The 15,831-nt window shown below is 45.7% G+C and overlaps 1 protein-coding gene across 3 annotated transcripts in view; it reads right to left on the bottom strand.

Moving 5' to 3' along the window:
- Positions 1–15,831, bottom strand: part of MCC (MCC regulator of WNT signaling pathway) — a 356,575-nt gene that overhangs the window by 286,527 nt on the left and 54,217 nt on the right. For all 3 annotated transcript variants that reach the window (XM_030566225.1, XM_030566223.1, XM_030566224.1), the window contains exon 2: positions 3,671–3,918. In XM_030566225.1, coding sequence (XP_030422085.1) covers positions 3,671–3,905 — 235 coding nt within the window. In that variant the 5' untranslated portion in view covers positions 3,906–3,918. The remainder of the gene's footprint in view (positions 1–3,670; positions 3,919–15,831) is intronic.

The raw sequence follows: 15,831 nt of genomic DNA, 5'->3' as shown, positions 1-15,831 counted from the left end.
AACTTCGATCTGCGTCCACACTAACCCTAATCCGATATAGTAATATCGATTTTAGCATTACTCCTCTCGTTTTGTAGGAATACAGAAATCGATTTAAAGAGCCCTTTAAATCGATATAAAGGGCAGTGTGGTGTGGACGGGTACAGCGTTAAATCGATTTAACAGCGTAGTGTGGACCAGGCCTGAGAAACAATCTGTACTACTTGGGGGTACATCAGAGCTATCACTCTGTAGCTTTTAATTAAATATAGGATAAATAAATTTAATTATCACTGCATCAACTTCTAAGCGCAAATTTATTTATAGGGAGATCAAATGCGGGAAGAATGCATAGCAACAGTAATGATTTTTAAGCCCCAAATGACCTGCCTCTGATTTACCCATAAGCTTAATTTGTGTTTGAAATGCTGGTATTCCTTAAATTTTTTCTCGATGATTTATTTACATTACATACCAATCATATTATAGCAGAAGCTTGGGGCTTTTATTTTTTAGAGGGAGAGAAGAGGAATTGGTTACAAATTAATTAATGATGAACTGCTAAACTAGAACAGCTCAGAATTGCTTATGGTCTGTTTTTTTTCTTATCTGAGCATCTGGTCTGTGGAATCATATCAGTAGCCATAGCGCTCCCAGTTGGGCAGCAAAACCACTCATCTGTCCAACTGAATTAAGATTTTACTGATAAAACAGTTTCATATATCTGTTCTCTCAAAAGTTACTGTGTGCCTAGAAGTTGTATTTTTGGAGTTGGATTCCTTTACCAAGGAAGATCCAGTAAATGTACTAGTTGTCTGTAAAATGCCAGGCACGCCTATGGATATAAATATATCATAATTGCATTTATTGTAACTTTTTACATAAAATATGTATAACCTTTCAAAACTTTAAGAAATATAGTACTGCCTGTGAGAGACACCACCTTTACTTGGCAATTTTTCTGTTTTAAGAAATCACAAAAAAGTAACCTCAAACATACAGACTATTATTCTGTTTTATTATTACAATGTCCCTTTTTTTAAGCAATCCATTTCTGTCAGTCTCTTGAGTGGTCACTTAAGACAGGTTTTAAGGTACCTGTCATGGCTTTATTGCCTCTGTAACTGAGTAGTGCCAACAGGTCTCTTGGAGACACTTGAAATTCTCTAAGTAACTTCCTACTGAAGATCCATTCTGATGAGTTAGATTGGACACAGATATTGCAGCTCCCAACAGTAGACTTTCAAAGTTAATTTTACCTTTTATTACTTTTACAGTGTTAAAATAACCCATAACATTTAAGCAACAGAACTTACTTTAATATTCACTTGTGTATACCGTTTGACCCGACTGACTTTGAAATCAGTGTTAAAACTCCCACTGATTTTAATGGCATAGAATTGGACACAAAAGCATTTTCAGAACCCTGGAAGTATGGCATTAATGAAATGAAAAATGTTATTCTAGTGATTTTTAAAGTGTTCTGCTTTGTCATGTATTCAGATGGAAGGTTCAGTCAACTGTCCTACTCTGAAACAGGTTTCATAGATTTTATGGCCAGAAAGGACCACTGTCATAATCCAGTCTGACCTGTTGTATTACACAGGCCAGAGAACTTTCCCAAAACAATTTCCTGAGCAGATCTTTTAGAAAAACATTCAATCTTGATTTAAAAATGGTCAGTGATGGACAATCCACCATGACCCTTGGTAAACTGTTCCAATGGTTAATTATTCTCTGACCAATACTGTGATCTAGTGCACTGAGCACAGAATGTGGGGGACAGGGAAGTCTGATTTCTGAGTTCTAATCATGATTAACACTGCCCTTTCTTTGGCCTGAAGAAAGTCACTTAACCTCCCTACCTTCAGCTGCTTCCCCATCTGTAAAATGGGGTTAACAATACTTACTGGCAGGGATGTTATGAAGATTCTCTGGTCAATGACTGCAATGAGTGAAAAGCGAGATTATCTACACAAGTCAAATTGCAACAAACCGGAATAATAATTATGAAGAAATTTTATTTTTCACTTGCTTTTACATTGGTATATAATGGGATGCAATAACTGGAGTATTGGACATATAAGTTTGTAGCTTTACTTTAAATAGGTACATAGATATTTTTGCACCTCTTTGTGAAGAAGACAGCTGCAAGGCCTTCTTTTTCACAAGGCCTGAACTATATGCTCTCTGTACAAGCTCCAAAGAAAATCCTTAATGTAAAAGTCCCTTCAAAGAAGGCAGATACCTTTGTTGCAGGTCACCAGGACCCCTGCTGCTCAGTGGCAGCTAAATGAATTTGGAGTTTCTGTAATTTATGCACTCCATATGGACACTGGATAGAAACTTTCAAGGGATAACTGGCTGACACATCACATGGAAATAAATCTTGAGGAAAGGACTATAAACAGTCTTCAAAGACACTGGTTATTAAAAACAGTGCACCCTCCTCAAAAAAATCAGCATCCATCAAGTTTATTTGTATTCATTAGCACATTTTTATGTCTCCTGTCTTAAGCAATGTTTAGAAAGCAATAGGGAGCAGGTTCAAATAACATCACTAGCTCTCCAAGTCCTGATTAAATAAAAAGAGGATATGTGACCCTGAAGAGCTGAAAGCAGTAAAACTTGTAGCTCATTAGTCAGGACTACTAGCATGCTCCAGGTCACATTATGTTTGTGCCCGGTGAAGTGTTTTTAATAGCAGCATGATCACTGAACTTCTCCAAAGCACGAGAAAAATCAAAGCAGGATAACTATATAGAAATCATGACGTTTCCAACAGGTAAAATATAACCAAAATTAAAGCGAAGTGACAGACATAAAGCTAGGCTTTATCTGCAAGGAATGGAAAATACCCACCATGGGCAGGGAATTTAAATGTTCAGACTGCTTCTACCATCTTACCGACATACTTAAAATTTGTGAAAATATATCAACAATAAGAAAAATAATATTAATTCAATTATCCACTTAGGAAAATGCATTAAATAAACTCCATGTACAGACCTGCTCGTCTGGTTAGGTGTTATGGGGGGGGGGTTGGTTTGGTTTATTTTGGGGTGGGAGGGGGAATGGAAGGAGAGGATTTTGTATTCTCTTCAATCATAACATACTGGGCTAGATGAAGTGATTTTCTGACCGAGGCTGGCAACTCTCATGTTACTACAGCAGTATACTAAATTCTAAGGAAAACAGAATTGAACACCAGCTGAGAAACAGGGTAAGACTTGCTTGATAAGGAAGACGGACTAGACAGTACTATGTTCTTCTTGTCTTTAACATTTCTACCTATATATTTGTTCAGGCTTTCCAGTCAACATAGTCCCAGAGTTTCCTAGAACTTTAACCGTCAGCTGAGCAATCTTCTCAGGTCTTTTCCATGAAGCGAACCTGTTGCTGCAGTCAGGGTCACAATCTATGTGCCCATAATTTTTACAAAAAGGTTGTTCCGTACTTTTTCCTCTTATAAATATGAGTTGACCAGATACTATGGTGATGGGCAGTTTATTCATTATTAAATGATAAAAATCTATTATCTGATGATCCTGTGCCAAAGCATATTTGCAAAACGCTTTGAGTGAAATCTTGGCCCCCATAAAGTTAACATAAATATTCTCATTGCCTTAACAGAGCCAGGATTTCAGCCTTCATTATTTATCCCTGGAGGAGCATTTGAAATTGTACCTACCCAAACTGTTATCACTGCTCGTTGGCCAGGAGGCTATTCTGTCCCTTAACAACTTCTTTTTACAAGAGTCATCTGATTTCACGGAAAGTTCCACTTCCTCTTTCCTGATTTCTCGCACAAGCTGCATGCGGCACCGAGTAAAATCCCGAAAGGAAATCTTCCCATTTTCATCTGCTCCTAGTTGGTGCATAATCTCAGCAACAGACTCCTCCATATTCAACTGACGGCACACCATCAGCAAGTCATTTCTGTAGTGGGGAGAGGGGGAGAAAAAAGCAATTTAATTCATAAAACAATGCTAACTCTACCTAATCTGGAAATCCATTTATTCACAGACATTTAAATCTAATACAGCAGCTGTGAATTTTGTGAATCCAATAAAGGAATTGTGAGGTCGGCAGATTTCAAGCACAGAAATAATGCCTGAACAAAGTAAAGTTCTGAACTCCCACTGCATCTCAGCAAAGCTGCACGCGACAACCCCGATGAGGTTGTATGTCCAGATTTTAACCATATTTACCAGAAAGATTTAGACTTCTATTCGTTTACGCTGAAGCAAAATGCACCATAGAAAGAGCAGAAAAGGGGGAAAATACTAAACAATATTATTGTATAAATCCCCAATTTAACAGATACTAACATTTCTATTACCAGATATATACAGAGCCAATGAGAACTGAACCTTGCACCATTACACCACTGCTCCCCTAATCGTGGTTTGCAACCCCAAACAGGGTCATGGGTCCAATGAGGCAGATTTGCCCCACGAGACACTGCCATCTGTCCCAAACATATCCAGGCTTGCTCCACAAACACCAAGCCAGGAGGCTGCCATTTTAATCTACAAAATGGTGGCATCCACACAGCGTGATCTCACACATACAGTGCGTGTGAAAAAGCAGCTTCTTGGCATGGCGTTGGTGGAACAGGTGCAGGCATGTTGGCTGTGAGGAGGTGGCTGTGCAGATACCATTTTGCTATTTGCATATCTGGCTGTGCAAGCATCCAAGTGAAAGACTCGAATCCAGTTCCTGGTGAGCAGCAGCCTTATCTCTGCTTGAGCTGGTAGGAGCCTGTGCTAACTTTTCTGAGATAGGAATCTGCATTGGCTTGTAAGCACCTTAAGGCAAGGCCTATGTTTTCTTTTATGCCAGCCAGAGTACCCTGTTAGCACTCGATAAAGAATCATTCTAAGTCACTGTCTCTGTGCTGCAAGTTCCTCACAGACACAGGTGACTCACGACTGAGCATCTCAGACAGAAGAACAGTTTGCATCCTTTTTCCCTAGTGTGGACATGACAAAGTATCCTTGGGTGCAAGACTTTCAGTACAAGCCTGATGCCATGGCTCTGCCAGCAGCTGAAATTGAACAAGTCAGCAAAATTTCCTGCAATCAATTCTTGCAAGGAATATATGCCCAAACATTCTCTCCCAGAGTTCTGGTTCACTGTCAAAAATTAATACCCTGAACACTCAACTTGAAAAACTGTCTGGAGTCACAGGAAACAGTAAGTTTCAAAATGGAATCATGGAAGCAAAAAGTTTGGGAACCCCTGCATTATAGTATCCTGTTAGGTAGTTCTAAGGGGTAAGTATCAGGAATAGATAATATTTAAACAACTAATCTCTCAGAAGATGGATGAGTGCTCCTGTTTCCATTTCACTGAGGAGAGGTAAAGCAATAAGTTAAAAACCCAAGGAGGGAGGAAAAAAAAAAAAAAGAGAAATATTATTTTGAATAGTTGGTTTCAAACCTGTTCCCAGACTTTCTGATTACCTTTTAAAATCTCAGTTGTTCCAATTGTTCAATTGAAAGTGACAAAAGGGAAGGAAAAAAGACGGTTACTCACCTTTGCAACTGTTGTTCTTCAAGATGTGTTGCTCATATCCATTCCAATTACGTGTGTGCACGCTGCGTGCACGTTCGTCGGAAGATTTTTACCCTAGCAACACTCAGTGGGTCGGCTGGGTCGCCCCCTGGAGTGGCGCCATTATGGCACCGGATATATACCCCTCCGACCCAATGGCCCCTCAGTTCCTTCTTGCCAGCTACTTCTACAGAGGGGAAGGAGGGCGGGTTTGGAATGGATATGAGAAACACGTCTCGAAGAACAACAGTTACAAAGGTGCGTAACCGTCTTTTCTTCTTCGAGTGCTTGCTCTTATTGATTCCAATTAGGTGATTCCCGAGCCTTACCTAGGCGGTGGGGTCAGAGTGAGATGTTGCAGAATGCAGAACTGCTGAGCCAAATGCTGCATCATCTCTGGACCGTCGAACCAATGCGTAATGTGAGGCAAAGGTGTAAATCAATGACCAGGTAGCTGCTCGACATATTTCCTGGATGGGAACATGGGCCAGGAAGGCGACAGATGAAGCTTGAGCCTGAGTAGAATGGGCGGTGAGGTGGCTAGCCGGAACGTGAGCCAAATCATAGCATGTACGGATGCAGGACGTTACCCAAGATGAAATTGTTGGGATGAGACCAGTAGGCCTTTCATCCAGTCTGCCACAGCTACAAAGAGCTGAGACGACCTTTGGAAGGGTTTTGTTCTCTCGATATAAAAGCCGAGAGCCCTGTGAATGTCTAGGGTGTGCAGCTGTTCCTGATGAGATAGGTATGGCTTCGGGAAAAAGATTGGAAGGAAGATGTCTTGATTGACATGAAAGGCGGACATCACCTTAAGGAGGAAGGAGGGGTGTGGTCGCTGCTGTACCTTGTTCTTATGGAACACCATATAGGGGGGTCCGCTGTCAGGGCCCGAAGCTCAGATATGCATCTTGCCGAAGTAATAGCGACAGGGAAGGCTGTCTTCCAGGAAAGGTACAGCAGCAAGCAGGTGGCTAGTGGTTCGAAAGGAGCACCCATAAGCTTGGCTAGCACCAGGTTGAGGTCCCAGGTAGGGGTTGGGCATCTAACTTGTGGGTACAAATGTTCCAATCCCTTGAGGAACCTTGAAACTATGGGGTGAGAAAAGACTCATCAGCCATTTTCCCGAGGGTAAAGGCGGAGATGGCTGCCAGATACACCTTTATGGAAGAGACCGCTAGGCCTTGTTCTTTCAGGGACTAGAGATAGTCCAGGACTGTAGGAACTGACACCTGCGTGGGGACTGAGTTACGTTGAGCACACCAGCAGGAGAAACGCTTCCACCTGGCCAGATGTGTCATCTTAGTGGAAGGCGTCCTACTGCCCAAGAGCACCTGTTAGACCGAGGCAGAGCAACACAATTCAGACTGGCTCAACCACGCAGCAACCATGATGTGAGGTGAAAAGACTGCAAGTCCGGATGGTGAAGTCTGCCAAAGTCCTGTGTTATGAGATCCGGCCAGAGTGGCAGGGGGAATCGGGTCTGCCACTGAGAGGTAAACAACATGGTGTACCAGTGCTGCCTCGGTCACGCTGGAGCAATCAGGATCAGGTGGGCGCTGTCCATGCGAAGCTTGAGTAGGACTCTGTGGACCAGCGGGAATGGTGGAAAGGCATAGGGTAGGTGATTCTTCCACGGGATGAGGAAAGCGTCTGATAGGGAGCCCAGAGAGCGTCCCTGGAAGGAGCAGAACACCTGGCATTTCCTGTTCTCTCGGGAGGCAAAGAGGTCTATGTGGGGAAACCCTCAATTCTGGAAAACAGAATGGATGACATCCGGACGAATTGACCACTCGTGAGACAGGAAGGATCTGCTGAGGTGATCCACCAGAGTGTTCTAGACTCCTGGAAGAAAGGACACTACCAAAATCGATTGAGTGGGCTATGCAAAAGTCCCAGAGATGGAAGGCTTCTTGACAAAGGAGGGAGAAGCGTGCTCCACCCTGCTTGTTTATGTAAAACATGGCCGTTGTGTTGTCCGTGAACACTGATACACAACGGCCTTGGAGATGTTCTCAAAACACCTGGCATGCTAGACGCACCGCCCTCAGCTCCCGCACATTGATGTGTAAGGCTAACTCTTGAGTTGACCAGAGGCCTTGAGTGCGTAGGCCCTCGAGGTGAGCACCACAACCCAGAGATGATACATCCATGGTTAGGGCCATCGAGGGTTGCGGCGGGTGGAATGGCATCCCTGCACAGACTAGAGTGGGGTTTAGCCACCAGGTTAGAGAGCCCAGAACCTTCTGGGGAATAGTGAGCACCGAGTCCAGGCTGTCCCTGCGTGGCCGGTATACTGAAGCAAGCCATGTTTGAAGGGGACGGAGACATAGCCTGGCGTGTTTGGTCATGAAGGTGCAGGAGGCCATGTGACCTACTAGACTGAGGCAGTTGCGCACCAACGTTGTCGGGAAGGTTTGAAGTCCTCGAAGGAGGTTTGAAGTCCTCGAATAATTGTAGCCATTGCTTGAAAACGCGACTGTGGGAGGCAGGCTCTGGCCAGACTGGAGTCCAGAACCGCTTCGATGAAGTCTATTCTCTGAGAGGGTGTCAGAGTAGACTTCTCCGTGTTGATCAGCAGGCCTAGGCTCCTGAAGAGGTCTTGGATGATGCACAGGTGATGTGACACTTGTAACTGGGAGGTCCCTTGAATGAGCCAATCATCGAGATACGGGTAGACGTGTACCCGATGATGCCAGAGGGAGGCAGCGACTACGGCCATGCATTTCGTGAACACTCGCAGGACCGCAGAAAGGCCGAACGAAAGTACAGTGAACTGAAAGTGTTGATGGTTGACCACAAAACGGAGGTACAGTCTGTGTGATGGGTAAATTGCGATGTGGAAATATGCGTCCTTCATATCGAGGGCGGCATACCAGTCTCCCGGATCCAGGGACAGGATAACGGTCCCCAGGGTTACCATGCAGAACTTCAACTTTATCATGAATTTGTTGAGTTCTCGCAGGTCTAGGATCGGTCGTAGATCTCCCTTTGCCTTGGGGATTAGAAAGTAGCCAGAATAAAACCCCTTGTCTCTCATGTCTTTTGGCACCTCCTCTATGGCTCCCATGGCTAGGAGCGACTGGACCTCTTGTAAGAGGAATTGCTCGTGAGAGGGGTCCCTGAAGAGGGACGGGGAGGGAGGGTGGGAAGGTGGGGTTGAAACAAACTGGAGGTGGTATCCCAATTCCACCATGTGCAGGACCCAACGATCGGAAGTGAGCTGGGACCAGGCAGGGAGGAAATGGGAGAGGCGGTTGACAAATGGAGGAAAAAGGATTCGGGAAAGTAACTAGTAGGCCATCCTCAGGCATCCCATTAAAAGTTCTGCTTGGGCCCCACTAGTGGTTTAGAGGGGGCCTGATTTTGACCCCCTGGGGGACCAGACTGCCTCCGACGATTCCCTCTACCATGCCTTCTGCTAAAGTCCTGATGCAGCCTAGGTGGGGCGTAAGGGCGGTGTGGCTGGGGCCAGAAGGTCCTGCGTTGGGTCACTGGCGTGTGCATTCCTGGCGAGCGCATTATGACTTGACTGTCCTTCAGACTTTGCAATCTGGGGTCAGTCTTGTCTGAGAAAAGGCCCTGGCCTTCGAAGGGCAAGTCCTGAATAGTTTCTTGTAATTCAGGAGGAAGGCCCGAGACCTGGAGCCAGGAGATACGCCTCATCGTCACTCCTGATGCCAGAGTTCTGGCTGCAGAGTCCGCTGCATCCAGAGAGGCTTGGAGGGAAGTTCTTGCCACCTTTTTACCCTCCTCAAGTATGGCCGTAAATTCTTGATGGGACTCCTGGGGAAGAAGCTCCGTAAAACTTTCCCAAGGACGTCCACGTGTTAAAAGTTATACCTGCTTAGGAGGGCTTGTTGGTTTGCCACCCTAAGTTGAAGGCTCCCAGCCAAATATATTTTGCAGCCTAGGAGGTCCATGCGCCTAGCCTCCTTCAACTTAGGAGCAGGGGCTTGCTGGCCATGATGCTCCCTTTCATTCACCGATTGCATTCACCGATAGAGAGCAAGGAGGTGGGTGAGTGTAGAGATATTCATACTCCTTTGAGGGAACCATGTATTTTTTCTCTCTACTCCCCTGGCTGTGGGGGTAATCGAGGCTGGGGATTGCCAAATGGTGTCCGCATTCGCCTGTATGGTGTGGATAAATGGTAGAGCCACTCTAGTAGGTGCGTCAGCCGAAAGGATGTCCACTACAGGGTCCTCTATTTCAGGGACCTCTTCCACCTGTAAGTTCATATTTTGAGCCACTTGTCTCAAGAGGTCCTGATGGGCCCTTAGATCAACTGGTGGAGGGCCTGAGGAGGATGTTCCCACCACCGCCTCATCTGGTGAGGAGGAAGAGGAGAGGCCAAAGACCAGAGGGTCCTGTGGTGGCTCCTGTTCTTGAGGATCATCATTTGCATCAGGTGGGACCTGGGTATCTGCATGTAGTATCGGAGCCTCATCCGTGCTCATGGCGGGGGGCGGCTTACTGTCGCCTCTGGCTCCCGGTGTTCTGATGGGGCCGATCGTGGAACCACTGAAGGAGCACCTTGTGCTTGGTGGTATGCCCACGGTGTCCAGAGGGACCAGTGATGGGGTCCTTGCTCATGGCTCTGGCTCTCAGGAAATATATGGGTGGGGACATCCAAGTCGCGCTCCTGTGGATAGGAGGCACTACCAGCCTGTGATGATACTGATGTGGGTCTTGACGGCCATGGCGGTGCTGACAGACCCTGAGAGGCAGCCCCGATTCTGGTTGTTCTTTCCCAGGGCGGTATCGGAGAGTGGTACCGGGAGCTATAACGGTACTGTGAGCGAGACTGGGACCTGCGACCATAGCGGTGCCAGGAGGTCGACCGGGATCTCGAGTCCCTCCACCTGAAACGGCTGCGAGACGCGCAGTGCCGGGAGTCGAATCAGTACTGTGAGTATCTGGCAGGCGAACGGGAGGCCGAGCAGTGCCACGAGTGCGACCGGTACCGCGATGGAGAGCGGTGCCGGGACTGCGAGGGATGTCGTGACCGAGATAGTCAGCAGGACCGAGATCTTGAATGATGCCTCTTGGCGGCTCCCACGGAGGGTGGCCTCAGCAGGGCAGGCTTGCCAATAGATTGGATGATCAGCACCAGCGGTGCCGGGGGTTGAGGCAGCGTGGTCTCCATCATTGCGATCAACTCCCGTGCCATGGAGAAGATCTCCGGCGTGGATGGGAGAGTGAGCTCAACCACGGCGTGACCCGGGGAGCTTTCGGGCACCAGACTCAACGGCCCTTGCGGGACCAGAATAGATGGTGCCGCACTTTGCGGTGCCACATTCGGCAGTGCTGCAGCTGATGAGGGTGCCGGGCAATCTGTTGTCAACAGGCGCTCCTTCTGTGGTGCGGGTGGTGCCGAAGCCGCCAGAGAGCTGTGTTGCTTCCTGGGCCGCGGGGACAGGGAATCGTGCTGAGCAGACGTCAGTGCCGGTGAGGGTCGGTGCCGTGGCCCCTTAGCAGTACTGGAGCGGTCCGGAGCCTAAGGAGCGCTCCTCACAGATGCAGGCTGTTGAGCGCTCGGTACCGATGTTGCAGGGCTAAATGCCGCTTCCATGAGGAGCTGTTTCAGTGGAAAGTCCCGCTCTTTCTTCGTCCTGGGTTTAAATGACTTACAGATGTGGCACTTTTCAGGAAGGTGGGATTCCCCTAGGCACTTGAGGCAGGAATCGTGGGGATCCCCTATTGGCATCGGCTTTTGGCACACCAAGCACGGTTTGAATCCCGGTGACCTGGGCATGAGCCCGGCACCGGGGTGGAGGAAAGGGGCTAATCCCCGATCCTCCCTTCAACTAATTATATATATACACACACACACCCCACAACTAACACTAACTACAACTGTAAACACAATTAACAGTAAAGAACAATGAGTAAGCTAGGGAAGTGGAGATCAGCAAAGCCGTGCTCCACGGTTCCAACGACCGTCACAGGCAGTAAGAAGGAACTGAGGGGCCATTGGGTCGGCAGGGGTATATATCCGGCGCCATAACGGCGCCACTCCAGGGGGCGACCCAGCTGACTGCCGAGTGTTGCTAGGGTAAAAGTCTTCCGACGAATGTGCACGTGGCATGCATACACCTAATTGGAATCGATATGAGCAAGCACTCAAAGAACTCTGAATTCAGATCCACACATTCCTCCAAATCTCAAAAAGCAAGAAGAAAGTTGCAACAAAATCAATTCTAAGGGTAGGTATAACTGTACATATCTTTTTGTATGAAATGTAATTAAGATTGATGCATGTAAATCAAACTACACACTGTGCCAAAAATAACCATTCAAGGACACTGGGACTGATGGTATCCTTTGTTTTGTCTGAGGGAGGGAAGAGCTATTGGAGTGTCCCTTGGACTATGATTGGGCGATGAGCAAGAAACCTTCCACAGATGCTTGCATGTCTCCCATCCAGAGATCCTCCTTTTGTGTTTTCTCCAAAAAGGAGATAGAACAAAATTTGTAAAAGAATAAATGGTAGCAGTTGAAACGGACAGGGAGGATGAGACACAATGTAAAAAATGGCTTAATACTAACCAGATAAAAACAACATTGTATGGATTAAAAATTGGTTCCTAAAAAGGAACAGGCCATAGTCCTAATCAACGAGACTCCTGAGGAACAGTAGGAAGGAATGTACCTCAGGAACCCACAGTTCAAATATCTGATATTCCCATTAATGATCTAGGCTCCGGTTCTGTGAAATACTTAAAATACGTGCTTTGCTGACTCAGGGCCCTGGAGCAGTGCTGAAAAAATTCACTCGCTTAGTTACCACTCATGAGTGAGAAACTCTCCCTAACTGGCAAAGGACCTATGCCATCAATGTCTAGTTTCTGTGAAAAAAATTAAGTTTCTTGCTCATATAGAGCAAATACGAGACTCTGAATTTATACTACTCAGCAAACTAATAATATTCTGAATATTGTGCAGGAAGTTTGTGTGCATGGAATAAGTACCTGAAATTCTTATAAAATAAATGTACAGAGTATGTTACACTACAGCCATTTGATATTACAGTCAATGTCTATCTGTTCTATAGAAAAACAGTTATAGACTGCCTGGAGCTTTACAAATCTGTAATTCCAGAACAGCTGCCCCACCAGGCCTCCTGGCACAGGCTTTTATGGTGAAACTAGAATACAAAAACAATAATAAAACACATTTCTTGATGACAGTGTATTGTAGCCAAAAAATTCCCCACTTAGCTTAAGAATGAGTTTATTATAGAAGATATAAATCGCATGATGCATGCTGACTATAAATGACTGATTATGCCTAAAATTGTATCATGATTTTTTTAATTTTTTCTATTAAAGAGAACAAAAACTGACATCAATAATATCTGATATAAAGATAGTACATTAATATTACATAGTGTGACATGGTAGCCCTTTCTCGAGCACCCTTTTGCAGCAGACCATGGCACAACATATATGCCTGCCTTGGTTTCACCTTCTTTTGTCAGTAGAAAGGAATAAAGTCTTCCAGTGTCCACTTCAAAGTGCCATCCTTGGACATAATTTATTCACGTAAACATGAGAATCCATAGAACCCTCATGATAAACAGCTCTCCACAAAACCCCAAAGTTCATGGCAGTTTCCCGTGAAATTTCCAGCTCCCCCTCCCGCAAGTCCATCTCCAGTCTTTTTGCCCTTGTTCTAGGGCTCCACTCTCCAGGTGACTCCCCACCTGAGAGTTCCCAGATTCACTAGTTTCCCATTCACACTTGCGCAGTAGCCCCAAGTCAGATCTCCTGTGACAAAGCTCCCCGCAGTGTTCCACTCAGCCAGGCCTTTCTTGAGAGTCCTACCTCTACTCAGGCAACAACCCCGCAGGACCAGACATGTTCTGGGCTCCGGTTCCTGCTGACTTCCACTCAGGTCTGCTGCAAGGGGGCTTCCCACAGTGTTTCACACACCCAGGCTTCTCTGCCTGTGAGTCATACCCCTGCTCCTGGGACCCACCATCCAGCATCAAACCTCTTGTTTCAGGCTTAGCTTTCCCAACCAGACCGGTTCTTCACCTTGTTCCTGTGGCCTCTGCAAGAGCTCTCCTGTAACTTGACAGGGTTCCGCACCTCCATTCGGTCCTCACCATCAACTTTCCTCATCTTTTGTTCTTCCCAATGGCTCTCTGTTCCAGGTCTTCTCTGCTGCTCCCGTTTCTCCCTGAGTCTCTCCTTCCCTCCTCAGGCAACTCTCACTTGCCTCTTTCCTGACTGACTCTTTACTGTTTCAGTATTTTCCCATTTTTATACCATTTATATGTTTCAGTTTCCCATCTGTGAAATGGGGATAATACTATTTCCCTACTTCACATGGGGGAGGGGGAGTTGTGGATAAATACATTAAATATTGTGGGGTTCTTAGATACTACTGAATTGGATCGTATAAGTGCCTAAAATAAATAAGAGAATTCCTACTCATGTGCTTAAAAGTTAAACATGTGCATGTGTGTTTTCTGGATTGGGGCTTAAGACAGAAATAACAGAACAAAATGATAAACTGGGGGAGGGAGGGCAGGTCCCTACAGGAAGACAAGGATTAAAAGAGTAAGCAATCATGAGATTATTTTATTGTTATACATGCTCCTTGTGATTTCTCTACTTGCTCTCTAAATACAGAGATTTTTAATACATTGCAATCTGCAGACTCTCTCCCAAATGAAGTCAGAAACTTGTGGGAGGTGAGTGAGAAGGGTTAATATGAACTATAAGAAACTTTTTCATACTATTAGCCGAAGATATCAAATGCTAGTGAAATTATTGATCCAATTCACATCTAAGCATGTCAACCATTCTGGAATGACATTAGCTTTATCCATTTCCCTCTATTCTCATATTATCAGAATACAACATTTTTTTCCTTTTTAAAAATAATACTGCAAAAAATATTTTCTAAGGAATCTGCTTAAAAAGACACATACACATCATCTAGAAGATGTATGGGAATTTGTTCATGTAAATACCTGCACATAGAGATTAACATCTAACAGGAATACATACTTCGCTTCCATTAAATTCCTGATTATTCCCACTCAAAAATACCCTGAGACACAAAATTAACCATTTAAAAATTGCAATTTCCACAGCTACCAACTGTGACATCAGAGACTTATGGCTTCAGGTCTGGAATAAGTAGCAAGATCATCTTAACTAAAGAAATAAAGAATCCTGTATTCATAAAATATTCTTAGTAATACAATTATACGAAGTCGTAAAAATATGAACTAGCTGAATTATTATGATTTATAGTCAGTATGACTCAGATTTTCCCATGCTCTCAGGCTTGAATACAGCAAATAAATACGTAAAGCAAATGCTTAACTTTAAGAACAGTAGTTGTCCCATGACTTCAAGAGATCTATTCACATTCTTGAAGTTAATACAGTAACTCCTCACTTAACGTTGTAGTTATGTTCCTGAAAAATGCGACTAAGTGAAACCATGTTAAGCGAATCCAATTACCCCATAAGAATGAATGTAAATGGGGAGGGGGTTAAGTTCCAGGGAAAAAGTTTTCTGACATACAGTACAGTATTATAGTTGGGAGGTGCCCCCGCCTTACCCCACACAGGCGCAGCCCACTGGCACTGGAGACAATGAGAGAGGCAAGGAGGCTGAAGGTGCTGCAGTCTAGGAGAAGCACATTGTGCAGCAGCAGCAGCAGCTTCCCTTACTCTGCAAGCACCAGGTGCAGGGGCTCAACCCTCGGCCTGCCCATGCCCCCCCCACACCCGTCCAAGCCCAAGCCCTCACCCTCCCTCTTTACTCCGCATGCTGCATCCTCGCTCCTCCCCCTCCCTCCCCTGCCTCTTGCCCACAGCACTCAGCTGGCTTGCAGCGTTCAGGAGGGAGAAGCGAGGACATGGTGTTCAGGCTCCCCCCTCCCTCCCCTGCCTGTGACAGTCAGCTGGTTTGCAGAATTCAGGAGGCAGAGGAGGGAGGGGGAGCCTGCGAGCCAAGTCCTTGCTCCTCCCCCATCCCTCCTGAACACCGTAAGCCAGCTGATTGCCAAGGGCAGGAGGCAGGGGGAGGAGGGAGAAGGCAGGTGGAAGGCACTGTGAGAGGGCATAAGTGAGCTGATGGTGGGGGCTGCCAGATGCGAACAAAGCAGGCAGCCAAACAATGTTATAGCAAAGCACTGCACAACTTTAAATGGAGCATGTTCTGTAATTGAGCAGGGATGGAAGATCGAAACAACGTTAAGTGAGAGGACTTAAGTGGGGAGTTACTGTAATGTGTTTAAATTCTTTGCTGAATTGGAGCCCGAGAT

The sequence above is a fragment of the Gopherus evgoodei genome, chromosome 6 (genome assembly GCF_007399415.2).
Source record: "Gopherus evgoodei ecotype Sinaloan lineage chromosome 6, rGopEvg1_v1.p, whole genome shotgun sequence".
NCBI classification, from domain to species: Eukaryota; Metazoa; Chordata; order Testudines; family Testudinidae; genus Gopherus; species Gopherus evgoodei.
This window is presented reverse-complemented; position numbering and strand designations above follow the sequence as displayed.